At 37.4% G+C, this 14453-nt stretch overlaps 1 protein-coding gene across 14 annotated transcripts in view; it reads left to right on the top strand.

The window, feature by feature from the left end:
• The window catches only part of LOC114466793 (protein kinase C-binding protein 1-like), a 28543-nt gene that overhangs the window by 12392 nt on the left and 1698 nt on the right, over positions 1-14453 (top strand). For 11 of the 14 annotated variants that reach the window (XM_028452532.1, XM_028452536.1, XM_028452537.1 and 8 more), the window contains 17 exons: positions 1115-1278; positions 3133-3354; positions 4433-4546; positions 4649-4741; positions 5757-5844; positions 5922-5977; positions 6067-6144; positions 6250-6365; positions 6438-6913; positions 7638-7748; positions 7842-8000; positions 8494-9012; positions 10157-10609; positions 11960-12105; positions 12230-12310; positions 12398-12476; positions 13030-13269. In XM_028452532.1, coding sequence (XP_028308333.1) covers positions 1115-1278; positions 3133-3354; positions 4433-4546; positions 4649-4741; positions 5757-5844; positions 5922-5977; positions 6067-6144; positions 6250-6365; positions 6438-6913; positions 7638-7748; positions 7842-8000; positions 8494-9012; positions 10157-10609; positions 11960-12105; positions 12230-12310; positions 12398-12476; positions 13030-13269 — 3195 coding nt within the window. Of the gene's footprint in view, positions 1-1114; positions 1279-3132; positions 3355-4432; positions 4547-4648; positions 4742-5756; positions 5845-5921; positions 5978-6066; positions 6145-6249; positions 6366-6437; positions 6914-7637; positions 7749-7841; positions 8001-8493; positions 9013-10156; positions 10610-11959; positions 12106-12229; positions 12311-12397; positions 12477-13029; positions 13270-13789; positions 13950-14453 lie in introns of all 14 variants that reach the window. The other 3 variants (XM_028452544.1, XM_028452535.1, XR_003674471.1) reach the window with 2 other exon arrangements.

The raw sequence follows: 14453 nt of genomic DNA, 5'->3' as shown, positions 1-14453 counted from the left end.
GGTCAAAGCGCGAGGCTGGTTCTGGTGTCACGTGTTCCCCATGCAGGTGTATCTCTGAGCCACTGGACATAATGAAAACAAAGCATAGGGTGGGGTCAGCATGGGCATCCATGCACGCTGCTCTCTGGGGTGATGCAGCTTCCAGTGGAACATACCATAATGCAGACACATCTAAAAGTCTCAGGAATCCGGCCCTTTGTTTAATTATAGTTTTATTTTTTCTGTTATTATTTATTTAGTTTCCTCATATGAGTTGATAACCAATATTGTTGGAAAAATATATATAAAATATTTCTAAAAAAAAACCCACGGAATTTGAAACAATAAATAAAATGTAATTTGAAAAAAAAAATAAAATGGATTTTATAGGGCCCTATTTTAGCAGAATGAGTTTGTCTGTTGGACAACATTGGACACGCTCGGAGGTGAAACGTCTTCAAGTACAACTTCAAGTCCAGTTGTTTCAAAAAAGAGACTAGAATGATAACACAATCTCACGGGAAAACGACTCCTGCATTTTTTTTCAAATTTCAGTTTTTTCAAACTCACTGTGTCTCTCTGGCACCTGTTTTGCACAATTGCATCTTAATACAACACTTCCTTCAGGGGTTAGGGTATGGTCATGGTTATGGTGATAACTCCTATTAAAATGCACCACCAGGAAATGAAACAAAAAAAAAAAGAGAACAATGCGTTACGCACTCAGCATGTAAGTTATGAAGTAATTAACGAAAGTCAATTACATGTTATTGTCACAAATGTTATGAGAGTGGCCTGAGAATCAACATGAATTGATGACTGAGAAACTTTACTGACACAAGCGGGCATAATGTTATGCTATTAGTATTACGTTGGTGGGGAAAAATCAATAAATCACCATTTTTTTAATGGATTATGACTCCATTCTTAAATTTCCAAAGATCGGTTATTTACCAGGCGAGTCCTCCTACTTTGGATACTTCAATTACACTATACAATATTGAAGGTGCTGTGAGGTTTTAAACTCAAAAGAGAACTAAGTGCATCAGAATTCCAGTGTTCATCTGCTCCATTGGTTTTAATTGTTTAGAATGACGTGTTAAATCATCCTCCTGGTTTGTGTCTCTGCCTCCAGTCCCTGATCCACCAGGGTCAGCAGAACGACCAGTGGTCCCACAGAAGCGAAAGGTGTCGAGTCCAACCCATTCCTCTAATGGACACTCTCCCTCTGACTCGTCGCCCAGCCCCATCAAGAAAAAGAAGAAGCCGGGGGCTGTGAATAGTCACAATAAAGACCAGGTTAGTGCTGCAGATTGACAGTCTGGTGTGTTCTCAGTGGCTGTCTGCACACCTCATCAAACACACAGAAAGAAACTTACCCTGACATACAAAACAAGGTTTTGAATGGAGAAAATCTTATAAGCATGGACCTGGATTCTTGGTGTGTGGAGTTTGCATGTACTCTCTGGGTTCTCCTCTTTACCCCTCAAAAAACCAGCACGCACAGTTGAACACAGATCAAGGTTAGCTTTAAAAATATTTCTGTGTGTTCAGTCAAAACGTTTCAGGGACAAACTCGACCCTGACCTGAGATTTAGTTAAATATTAACAATAAATGCAGATTTTTATGTTTATCTGACCCAGTCAAAAAGGCACTGATCTCAAGATACTTAGCGACCATTTTTTAATGTTGTCACATCAGGAAAATAATGCATGATGGGCAACATTTTTAACTTTGTTTGCTTTTGAAAAATAGAAAAGGTTACCGTACATACTGTGTCGCAATAAGTAAGATACTCTAGATTTCCTGTAAATTGATGCAATGTAGAAAAATAAGTTCCCTTTCTTGAGTTTAAGATGTGACACAACGCTGGTGAGAACACACCAATTCTGATACTGTTTAAACTTGGCATTTTTAATAGATTTGTCAAAAAGCACCATGAGTTGATATTTTGTGTACAAAGAGCACATTTACATGGGAGCTAAGTTACAGATTTAGCGTTTGGGATTATGACTAAACTCAAAATACTAACCACCAGCTGCTAAAGCTAAAACTGTGTAGTTTTTTTTTTTTTTTTTTTTTTTTTGCATTTTAGTACTTAATAATCAAGGTGGTGATTCTTTTAGTATTCATGTTCTTTAAATCATAAATATATTCCCAATCTTGTATATGACTACCTTTACATTTTGCTGTTTGTGGTTTCATTGTGGCATATTCTGCTATGAGTTAAATTTCTCAATTGAAAATTAACTGAAAATATTATTTTGGTGTGGTACATGAATCTAAATGGGGTTGCCTGACATGTCTAGTAATTGATTAAAAAACAGTTACTGATTATAAATATATTTAAAAAAAAATTTAATTATTCAATTCTTATTATTGAATATTCTTATCTATTAATATATATAAATTATCATCTATTCATTTATAGATATTGTTATCGATTAATCTATATATGAAATTCTTCTATAAATTCTTTGAGCGCTACAAGATGACTATTGTTGTAATGAGCGCTATATAAATAAAGTTCAATTGAATCATTATTAAATTATTTTATAATTAAAAACAGTATTAAAGAACCGTTTCTATAGGTTCACTTTCTCAAATAAAAATCTAGTTCAAATAAAGTATATATTTTACAGTATAGAAATATCTGAGCATGCGCAGTTTGTCACTAATCTAATTTGTATTTGTAACAGAATAACAAACATGATCAAAAACTAAATGTCTTTGGGGTCACCAGAAATTTGTGATATTGAAATGGAATCACGATCCAAAAAAGGTTGGGAACCATTGATCTAAATGTCATAATAATCACTTTTTGTTCATTAAGCTGATGCCATCGGATACATAGAACTTATTTTCAGATAAAAATGCATTTGAATTTTGAATGTTTGTATTGGTGAAAGCTAAACTACAGCTGAAGGTTTGTCTTTAGTCTCTAGTTTCAGCTGAAATTCGAGATGTTAGAATCCTTCACTTAGGGTCCTAAATCCTATGTTGTGTAGTGTTTAGTCTTGTGTTTTGACCTTTTGTAATGCTTACCCTGCCTACCCCGCCTCACTGCTACCTTGTTTGTGTTGCACTGCACCTTTTGTGTTCCTGCGTGTTTTTTGAAACCTGCTCCCTTGTTTTTCTTGCCTGCATTTCAGTCAGAGCTAAGACATGGTCCCTTTTACTATATGAAGCAGCCAGCACTCACTACAGACCCTGTTGATGTTGTACCGCAGGACGGAAGGAATGACTTCTACTGCTGGCTGTGCCACCGCGAGGGCCAGGTGCTCTGTTGTGAGCTCTGCCCCAGGGTGTACCACGCCAAGTGCCTCAAACTACCAGCCGAGCCCGAGGGCGACTGGTTCTGTCCAGAGTGTGAGGTATCTTATTGAGGATGTGCGTGTTTATGGGTGTAAAAATAAATGATTTCAAGTGTCCCAGATACGTTCATATAGGTTTTTCCCTCGCTAAAAAGATTTGTAAAGTTTCTTGGTTGATCTTTTTTTTTTTAAATTAATGGATCCCAGATAATGTTAGCCATAGAACATCAGAGTGGCTAATTACTTAAAGCTGATAACCGGAGTTTCTGAGAAATGTGAAAAATACCTAACTTGTCTTTTACTATGGTCTACTGCTGGTGGTCATTGATATACATTCATGTATATAAGTCCCGCCTTCATCCTATAGACCCCTATACATCACGTGATCACCTAGCCAATAGGCTTTGACTTCCTGTAGCGGAGTCTGTCAATCAAAGTGAATGCGGATTTGTGCACGGAAACAAGGCTGTACGTTACAACAGCAAACAGTTAATTATGATTTTCGCTCTTACCTGACCCATAGACCTATATCATTGCGAACCAATGCAACCTTGTTATGTTCCGCGATGTGCATGCAGAAAAGTAGAGGCGTGGCTTTTGGTAGTTTGGCAGACACAATGGGTGGAAGTGGAGCTGTTTAGGGCGGGACATCGAGTTGTTTCTCAGAAACTTCGGATATCAGGTTTAAGGGCAGGGGTGTCAAACTCATTTTTGCTCAGGGGCCAAATCCAGTCAGTTTGAGCTTAAGTGACCAAATAAAGTGCAATTTTAACATGAATGTGCCCTAGTTTTCACTTCCACTTATAACTGATATATACAGTTTGAAAGGCGCTAACAATATCCAAGCAATAAGTGACCGATATTAGTCTCTGCAAGATCAACACTTCAAAAATCCTTGATTTTGTGAGCATTTTTTTTTGTAATTTAGAACAGATTTGAGGGAAAATGCTGGAATTCAGAAAAATTTTGTTTTACTCCACAATTTACAATAAATTAAGACTATAAGCACAAAACGACAATGTTTGCCCTTGGTAACATTGTCTTATTTTATTCAATTTGTGTATTTGGAGGGACAAAGATAGCGAAAACTTAGTAGTATTTGTGTTTTCACTCTGTTATCAATAATTTTGCATTGCAGAAAATAACAGTCGCTGAATGCATTGAAACGCAGAGCAAGGCGATGACAATGCTGACGACAGACCAACTCTCCTACCTGCTGAAATTTGCACTCCAAAAGATCAAACAGCCTGGGGTAAGAACTCACATGAATCCCGGGATCATTTTTTGATACAAAACTTTTTAACAAGTGCTGATTTTTTTTTTCTATGTTTTGTTTTAATTTTAAAATGAGCAGACTGAGCCCTTTCAGAAGCCTGTCTCTTTGGAACAGCACCCGGACTATGCAGAGTACATCTTCCACCCTATGGACTTTTGTACTTTAGAGAAGGTACCTGTACTCATTCACCTGTGCACTCAAGATTACACAGTAATAACAGCTTGAAGTTAAAGAAAAAACATTAAAAGTGCAAGGAGGGAACTAAGCCTAAGTGGCTTGTATAAAAGTTCCGCCCCTTTCAATACACAGTGTAACTATTACACATAAAATCAGGAGGCAAAATGCACAAATCAGATTTGATATGAGGAAAAATTATATATAGACAAAGTATACAAAAATCAATATCAAGACAATGAAAATATTAAACAAAATAATTGAAAATCAGAAAAGAAATACAAAATTAAAACATACTGTATATACATACATACTGCATATTCATACTCAGCGAGCGCAACCTGTGCCAAATATTGTTTTTGCCAGTTATTATTGGAATCTTCTATGATGTAAGGTCTATTTTTGTTTAAAATCTTGTCAAAGCCGGTTAAGTACATTGGACTTTAATCCTGCTATCAAACAAACAAATCAATAAACGCAGCTGAAAATGATACCTCTTTGTCAGAAGTAAAAAGTGTTTCACAAAATCCTTAGTTTTCGGAAATATATAGCAAAAACATCATTAAAAGCACTTGGGGGGGCTTCTTTCTTTAGAGCAATTTTAATTGGTAGTTACTATTTAACGCAGTTCGAAAGACATTAGAAATATAATTTCTTTCTCATGGATTCAATGATTTTTAATTGCCAATATGTGCATAACAAGTGCATAACAACATAGCATTCCCAAGTTCCTTGTTAAGCTCTTAAAAGGAATAATAAAGTAAAGTAAAAGAAAATAGTTTAAAAGAACAAGAATGGAAAAACAAATAGAATATATACAAAATATAAAACAATAGAACACCAACAGTAGCAGCATTATTAAGAATTGCAGCTGTTGGTGTTCTATTGTATTTTGTATATTGTTGCATTATTATTACAACCTAAACCCTCCATCCATCCATCAATTTTCGGACCCACTTTCTCCTTTTTTAGGGTCGCATAACCTCAACCTGTCATTTCAAATTTTTTTTAGAATGTCAAAAAGAAGATGTATGGCTGCACTGAAGGTTTCCTTGCTGATATGAAATGGATCTTACACAACTGCATCATCTACAATGGAGGTATGTCATGCTTACATACTGTATCTAATTCATCTGCTATGTGAAAAAACAAATTTAAATTCAAACTTATTTTTCAGGGAATCACAAATTAACAGCAACCGCAAAAGTCATTGTCAAGATCTGTGAACATGAGGTAAAGAGTTTGTGGTGATAAAGATTTTTATTTTTTTTAATGTTGTGATTATGATTGATTTCATGTCATTTGTGTTTTGTTTTTCCCAGATGAATGAGATCGAGGTGTGTCCAGAGTGCTACCTGTTCGCGTGCCAAAAAAGGGAGAACTGGTTTTGTGAGCCTTGTGTAGGTTTTTACTTTGTGACAGTTGAATCTTTACTCAGGTTTTTACTCATGTTAAAAGGTGTAAAGCATTTCAAACACAAAATTGTTTGCTTTCCGTGTTTATAGAGTCAACCACACCCTTTGGTCTGGGCCAAGCTGAAGGGCTTCCCATTCTGGCCAGCGAAAGCACTTAGAGAAAAGGATGGGCAGGTAGATGCTCGTTTCTTTGGTCAACATGACAGGTGAGATTAACAAATTTAATTAATTTGGAGTAGAAAAACCAATTTTCCATCTTGCTCTGTCACCCTACAAAGGGCCTGGGTTCCAATCAACAACTGCTACCTCATGTCCAAAGAAATCCCTTTCTCTGTGAAGAAAACAAAGAGCATTTTTAACAGCGCCATGCAAGAAATGGAGGTCTATGTTGAAAACATTCGAAGGAAGTTTGGGGTTTTTAACTACGCACCGTTCCGCACTGCGTACACACCCAACAACCAACTGCAGATGCTGCACGACCCCTCGAACCCCAGCGGCGGCTCCGTGAAAACAGAGAAACCGGATAAACTCCGCTTCAATTTTGATATCACCGCTTCTCCTAAAATGGTTCTCGGCAAAGGTTGCACGCCCGGCGGGATGAGGCGGCGAGTCTCAATGACGGAGACGCCTCGGTCCCCCATGAGTACTAACTCATCTGTTCACACTGGTTCTGATGGGGAACAAGACGGGGAGAAAACCAGCAGGACTCCAGCATACCATTATAGCACAGGGGAAGAATCCATGGACTGCAGTGGTAAATAACATTTGTCTCTAATGCCTTTTTATAGCAGAACCTATCTGTTTTACCAGCAATTTGTTCCGTATATACATTATGTATCTGAAATAGTTTGGATGACTAAATTGATTTAGAAGAAAATCTGAATAAATGAGTTAGATTTTAGTATCAGCTGACATATTTGACAAAGATTTTATGTAAGGAAAGTGTTTTAAAACAGAAGAAGATATAACATTTTTGTTCTTTTTTGAGCAATATCACAAGGGTTTGCACAGAAAGACCACAATCAAAAGTAAGGGTGTAAGAATAAAAGCGTTTTGACGATATATCGTGATATTTCACCGCACGATTATTGTATTGATCCAAAAAATGTCTAAATCGATTTTTTAATCTCGTTTTTCTTTTTTTAAACAAAAAAACATTTAATTGCGCTAATATATGCATAGTTGTGGGAGCAGAGAAGAATTTCACTATGGTGATGAATAAAGGTCACATTATTATAGCACGTAAACACCTTGTTAAACTACCTCACTCCTCAATGCATTTTTGATTTTGGTACTTGAATTACAGTAAGTTACCATTTACTTGTTCTCGCAAGTAAAAAAAAAAGAAATAAATTGTATTTCATACTATTTTGTGAAAAATTGTCATGAACAATCAGTCAATAATCATTAGATTTAACACTGGCATAAACTAACATGAGGTGAAAAGGTTAATCTTATCTTGTTTGATTCGATTCCAGCTTCTCCTGTCTCTGGGAAGATGGTGACCAGTAGCCCCAAACCCAACCCTGGACTGATTCCCAAGCAGGAAAGACTTGCAGGAACAGGAAGTATTCTCAATCTCAACCTAGGTCAGTCCCCAAACCACCAACTCTGTGAAAGGCACTAAATGATCTCAGGACTTTGTATCTAACCAACGCACATACCGGATTTGTTGTTTTCAGATCGCGTTAAGGCTGAAATGGATTTAAAGGAGTTAAGTGAGACGGTTCAACAACAACAGCAGCAGCAGCAACAACAGGCAGCATCGACTGCTGTCGCAAACCCAAAGAGAACGATCAGAAGTCTGGACAAGACAATTGAAAGCTGCAAGGCACAACTTGGTACATACATGCACACACGATGCCCATACCTTTAGATCACATGTCAAACTCAAGGCCCACGGGCCAAATTTCGGCACGCCAGATCATCTAGTCCAGCCCGCAGGAAGATTTTCTTCAAAATAGAAATTACAGCAAAAACAGGACTTTTTGTAAATGACCATATAAGTTGTATATAAAATATAATGGGGGATGCAATACTACATTATTTACAGTGGTATTAAATTGCAATGATTTTGAAAAAGCTGTAAAATTCTTGCAAATCATCCCACAGAATTCTGGCAATTTATATTGCTAATTTCAAGAAAATGAGTCGCAAAGTCAAGGAATTTTCACCAATTTGCTTCATATTCTGGATTTCGTTTGAAATCCAGAAATTTTCCCCTTTCAAAAACATGAGTTTGACACCCCTGCTTTAGAGACTCAAAATAAAATGTCAATTATTTTTTTTGACTAAATGTTGTAATATTTTCCAACTTTATACCCCATCACTCAGGTATAGATGAAATTTCGGAAGACGTTTACAAGGATGTGGACCACAGTGACTCCGAGGACTCTGAGAAGTCGGACTCAAGCGACAGCGAGTATCTCAGTGATGACAATCACAAGCCAAAGAACTTGGTCCCAGACGACAAGGACAAAGCTGAGAAAAAAAGGCCCAAAGTTAGTGCTGAGGGAGAGAGTAAAGAGGGAGCTGTGAGGACTGGGGATAAAGGCACCACGGAACCTCAGCTCAAAGAGAAGCAAGGTGGTGGCAGCACGGAGCGAGACCCTCAGGACAAGCCCCGTACGCCCCAGTCTCAACCTGTCTCTGACAAACCCAAAGCAGCCCAGGAGGAGAGCAGAGCTGCTGCTGCTGCTGCATCAGCAACTGAACAGGACTCTGATTCTGAACGAGAGCTGGTGATTGATCTGGGGGACGAACAGGGAGCACGAGACTCAAAGCGTGCCAGGAGAGATTTGGGTTTGAATGCTGCTAAAACCTCTAAAGATTCGACTGCTGGAAAGTCGGAAGGTGGGTCCTTTGATCTGCATTAACTTTCTCTTTTTTTTTTACTCTTATCCATTTAATTTTGTTGTTGTTTTTAACCACAATTCCATTTGTGCTCTTGAGGAAAGAAGAAAGGATTTATAGGAGGCGAGTCCAGCCAAAATGTACCAGCTATTTCTAAAAAAGTCCCTGGTGAATGAAAGTCTAAAGTCTTGTTTAACGCCAACAGCTCCATTGTAGCCTGTAAACGTTTTTATTTTGCTTTACAATAGGTCACCAGGGGGTGGCAACTTTAGCATCGTAAGATCCACTTAAGCTCCACCCACCAAAAAAAATGGGATCAGTCACTATTAATATATCAATAATAAACAAGCAGAGGACACACACAATCATATACAGTATATATATTAACTCTCTCCTTTAATGTGTGAGTGTCTGTATAATGAAACAGTGAAACATTAAAACATTTATAATGAATAAGCTAAATGCTGATGAGCTAAATATTAAGCTAGTTGTGACTTTGCGACGTTGATGTCTGCTAAATATCTGCCAGAGTAACGCCTCACGACAATAAGTAATGATAAGAAATATATAAGTAAATTATGAAACTTCTGCATTTGTGTGCTATGTCAAAGCATACATCTTTTATCCTATGTTGCATTGCACAGAATGCACCTTTTTTTTAAGACAGCTTTATTCTCATAAAATGACGGCTCTATACTCAAAATATGATGACTTTATTCTCGAAATATTACGATTTTAATCTCATAGTGCTCAGATTTTATTTTATTTAATGTGGCCCAAATACTGTTGTACAGATCCTTCATCAAGTAGCCCATAGGAGAATCATCTTAGAACTAGAGGTAAAACTACAAAGAGATTAAAAGTTGTTTTGTCCTGTACAAATGGTTACTAAGATTTTTAAGGTGGATAGCGCTTTGAGATGACTTTTATTTTAACTAGCACTATATAAATAAAGTTGAATTGAATTGAATGAAAGTAGTGCTAGATTTACTTGAAGAGTTCTCGATCCGTTCTTAACAGATTCTCCCTTATATAAATATATTTATAAATGAACTCCTTTGGAACTTCACATGTGAACATTATAAGTTGATTGAGAATAATTGAGTCTAAAGCATAATTTTTGTTTGTTTTTTTCTCTCTCCAGGTAAACATTCTTCATCTGCTGCATCAGCCCCACCAGCGCGTGACAGCGCATCCAATCTTAAAGACTCTGTACAGCCGTCTATCACAGCAGCGCTCAACCTGGTCTCCACTGCTGCATCTGCTCAGCTCACCACCACCACAGCAGCAGCAGCAGCAGCAGCAGCCAGTGGACCTGCCAGTGCACCCTCCCTAGCCTCCTCCGCCTCCGCCTCCCCTGCAACTGTGAAGAAACAGCGCCCTCTACTGCCCAAAGAGACGGTGCAGCGGGCGGTGGTTTGGAATCCAACAAAGTTTCAAACGTCGTCGCAGAAATGGCACACGCAGAAGGTGCAGAGGCAGCAGGCGGACGAGTCGCCTGCACAGACGCAGACGCAGGCTCAGAGTCAGACACGCAGCCCCCAGCAGAACAGCTCCTCCTCAAGCACTCGTTATCAGACCAGACAAGCAGCCAAAGGTACAACAAACAAAGATTGTTTTTTAAATCATTATATAACAAACAATACGCCTTTTCACACTCTGGAAGTGCGCATGCGTGACCGGTGGGGGTCACAGGTCAAGAGGGATATAAATGTCATCACGACGCTGTTTGTGCTATGCGCTGAGATTTTCAGTGGCCTTTTTGTACAATAAAGGTAGGCCTAATCTACTGACATTCCAATATATTACAAGTGCAACACTCAGACTGCAGTCACTCACTTAAACCGGCTTTCAACGAACACGTTTCATGAGTATTTGCGCTTTAATTTGTAATGGATGAGGAGTCACAAAAAAATCTAGGGTTAGCTGAATGTGTGAATAAAATTGATAAACATAAATTATTTATTATATTGTTTAATATTATAAATGATAACTAAACATATATTAATGGTAGTGGTAATGTGAGATGGTGAAAATACACAGAGAAGAACAGAATATACACTTTTGCCTATTTCTTGACTTGATCTAATCTTGATGTGTACAGACATGTACTGTACATGTATATAAACTATAGCCATTATATGACACCAGGGATGTGGACCAGGCAGGTTTTACAGTATGAGTTCTCACTTTGAAAAGGTACATTTATGAGGTATACTATTCATTAACCAGGTCCATATGATTATTTTTATTAAGCTATTATATTATTTAAATTTACAAATTTGATGGAAGTGCACAATATGGACAGGTCGTTTAACTCTTAACTCTTTCTTTATTTAAGTAGGGACATTACATATTAATGAACATTCAAAAAAAAAAATGTAAATATGCCAGATTGTAGCCAACAGCTAATTTCCATCTGTTGTCCCCTCCATTTGCACATTTTATTTGTGTAGTCTCGCTCCTTTTTTATGCGTGTATAATTATCAGAATTAGTGTTGTTTTTTTGATACACCATTATGCTGTTTATACTATACTTATACTTTAAGTCATTTCTGATTCTAATTAAGTGAAACAACACTGATCAGCCGATTCATGTTTACAAAATGTGACTATAACCTGGGTCACCGTTGAAACGTCAGGCAAAACTGGAATTTTCAGCTTGTGTGCAGCATTAGCTTTAGCAACATTAGCTTTAGCAGCTAACTCGGTCTTTCTGCCTTGGAGACTGATGCAACGTTTGCACAAAAAATCCTTCAAGGAATCAACGCTCAAACGGTCAAAATAATCCAAATCTCTGTCAGACTTGCTTCCAACACCGTCAGCCATGGTGAGTTTATCCCTCTTGACCTTTGACCTAATGCGGAAGAACTGAATCAGAGCGAGAGTGTGAAAGGCTTATTACTAGGTTTTTTAATTATACAATTTTCCCCTCGTCCTCTTTTAGTGCAACAAAAAGATTCCCCTCAGAATCCACCTTCATCAGCTGCTTCACAGGTCACACCTGCGAGCTCCTCCTTTATCTCAGGAGACCTGCAGATTCCCACAGTGTCCGCAGACGTAGCTGCAGATATCGCCAAATACACAAATAAAGTGAGCTTTGTTTCTAAAATGTGCAATGAAATACTCTGCTCACGTCATGTCAGGAAATTCACAAATGGATGAAGCTTGTCAGATTCTGACAGGGTGTTTTTTTTTTTTTTTTAAATAATTGCAGATAATGGACTCAATAAAGGGGACAATGACAGAAATCTACAATGATCTTTCCAAAAGCACTTCAGGAAACACAATTGCAGAGGTATGCTGGTATTAAACTTGGTTCTTATACATTGGATGTGTTTCACAAATTATTTTATAAAATATGTTTTTGTTTTATTTGCTTTAGATTCGACGGTTAAGGATAGAGATTGAAAAGCTTCAGTGGCTGCATCAACAAGAACTGTCGGAGATGAAACACAATCTGGGTAAGATTCCCCAAAAATTAGTTTTATTTTGTGATGCACCAAAATTTCGGTCCCGAGACACTTTTCTAACCGAAAAAATCTAGCTGTAACAGGTTGTTTTGATGTCGCGAACAAATGGCATATATTTAATTTGTTCTTTCAGCAGTTACATGCCTGTACATTATTATTAACATTTTTATTTTATTTTATATTGTGCATTTTTGGAATGTCAGTGCTGAATAAATATTTTCATATTTTTAATTGATTCATTTTTTGAAGCATTAATATTAACTTATACAATTGAAATGTTTGAATGTTGATAAGATTAGTACACATTCAGAGCCATCAATGCAATGGGACTAATAATTGGCATAATCATTTCTTTCATTTTTTTCGGGTTGCGACCTTGGGTTTTCTCATTTTTGGTTCTTCGGTTTCAGCCAAAAATTTTCATTTCGGTGCATCCCTAGTTTTTTCCAACATGAAAAATTGTGTTAATGCTTCAAAGCTGTGCCATTTTGTTCCCAAATCATGAGTTATTTGTGTCCTTGTTTTACTTTTTTACAAAATGTAGAACTAACGATGGCTGAGATGAGGCAGAGTCTGGAGCAGGAGAGAGAGCGTTTAGTGGCCGAGGTGAGGAAGCAAATGGAGCTGGAGAAGCAGCAGGCGGTGGACGAGACCAAAAAGAAACAGTGGTGCGCCAACTGCAGGAAGGAGGCCATTTTCTACTGTTGCTGGAACACTAGTTACTGTGACTATCCCTGCCAGCAGGCCCACTGGCCAGAACACATGAAATCCTGCACACAATCAGGTAACGTCTTACTGTGCACTGACGATTCTGACACAGGGAACATGATGACAGCTGCCTTTATAAAATGGCTTTATGTTTACCACTATGACGCCAACAGACCTCACTAATCTGTAATTTCATTGTCTATTTATACATTTTTTTGGCTCAGGACTCTCTTTAAAATCAGATTTCTTATTCTCATTGGTACCTCTGTGGTTAAAGCTTTTAGGGACAATCATTTTGCATCAGATAAAGATATAGTCTAGACATCATAGATCAATAAATCAAAGATTATTAGCTTAAAAAAAGGTGTAAAAGGTTAAAATTGCCACTCAAAGGTTTGTTTTCATCTCCACTGTAATCACTCTCACTTTGATATTGTTGAAAAAGTTTAGTGCATTGCATTGTGGGAGTTGGAGTTCCATAGACCGATGCGTAATAGTGTTTTTACTTCATTCTTACGTGATTCCTTGTGTTTGTCCCCTAAAAACTCTGCTAAAGTGACTCCCCAACACATTTCAAGTTGCAAAACAATTTACAGATTTTGGGGATTTACCTGGAAAGATCCCAATCCGACCAAAATTGAATGTCTCGTGCAGTGAGGCGATATCACGGGGAATACCAGGAACAAACTAGAACAAAAATGGAGTCAACCCAATCACTGTCCTCCTTGTCTGGTGAAAGAAACACAAGAAATCACGGTAAGAATGAAGGAAAAACAATTTTATGCATCCGTCTATGGAACTCCACATCCCACAATGCACTAAACTGTTACGACAATGTCATTAAACTGAAAGTTTACAGTGGAGAGCGTACATTTTAACCGTATACATTTTCAACCAAATTATATTTGATTTATTAATCTATGCGGCCTAAATTTTGTCTTTATCTGAAAAAAAGTATCGTCATCAGCAGTATTATTTATTACTATTTAATAATCCAATTGTGCAGGGTTTTTCAACCTTGTGGTTGTGACCCCATGTGGGGTCGCCTGGAAATAACATGGGGTCACCTGTAATGTCTAGTAATAATAAAATAAAATAAATCACTGATAATTTTTTAAAAAGTTGTATTTATTTATTTTTATTTATCTATTTTGCACAATTAAAAAACAATACATACCCGGTAATATCACAGAATAGACATACATTGCAGGAAGAGGCAGAAAAGCGCAAAGAGCTTAAATATGTACGTATTCTATACTT

The sequence above is a fragment of the Gouania willdenowi genome, chromosome 7, assembly GCF_900634775.1.
Source record: "Gouania willdenowi chromosome 7, fGouWil2.1, whole genome shotgun sequence".
In the NCBI taxonomy this organism is placed as follows: Eukaryota; Metazoa; Chordata; class Actinopteri; order Blenniiformes; family Gobiesocidae; genus Gouania; species Gouania willdenowi.
This window is presented reverse-complemented; position numbering and strand designations above follow the sequence as displayed.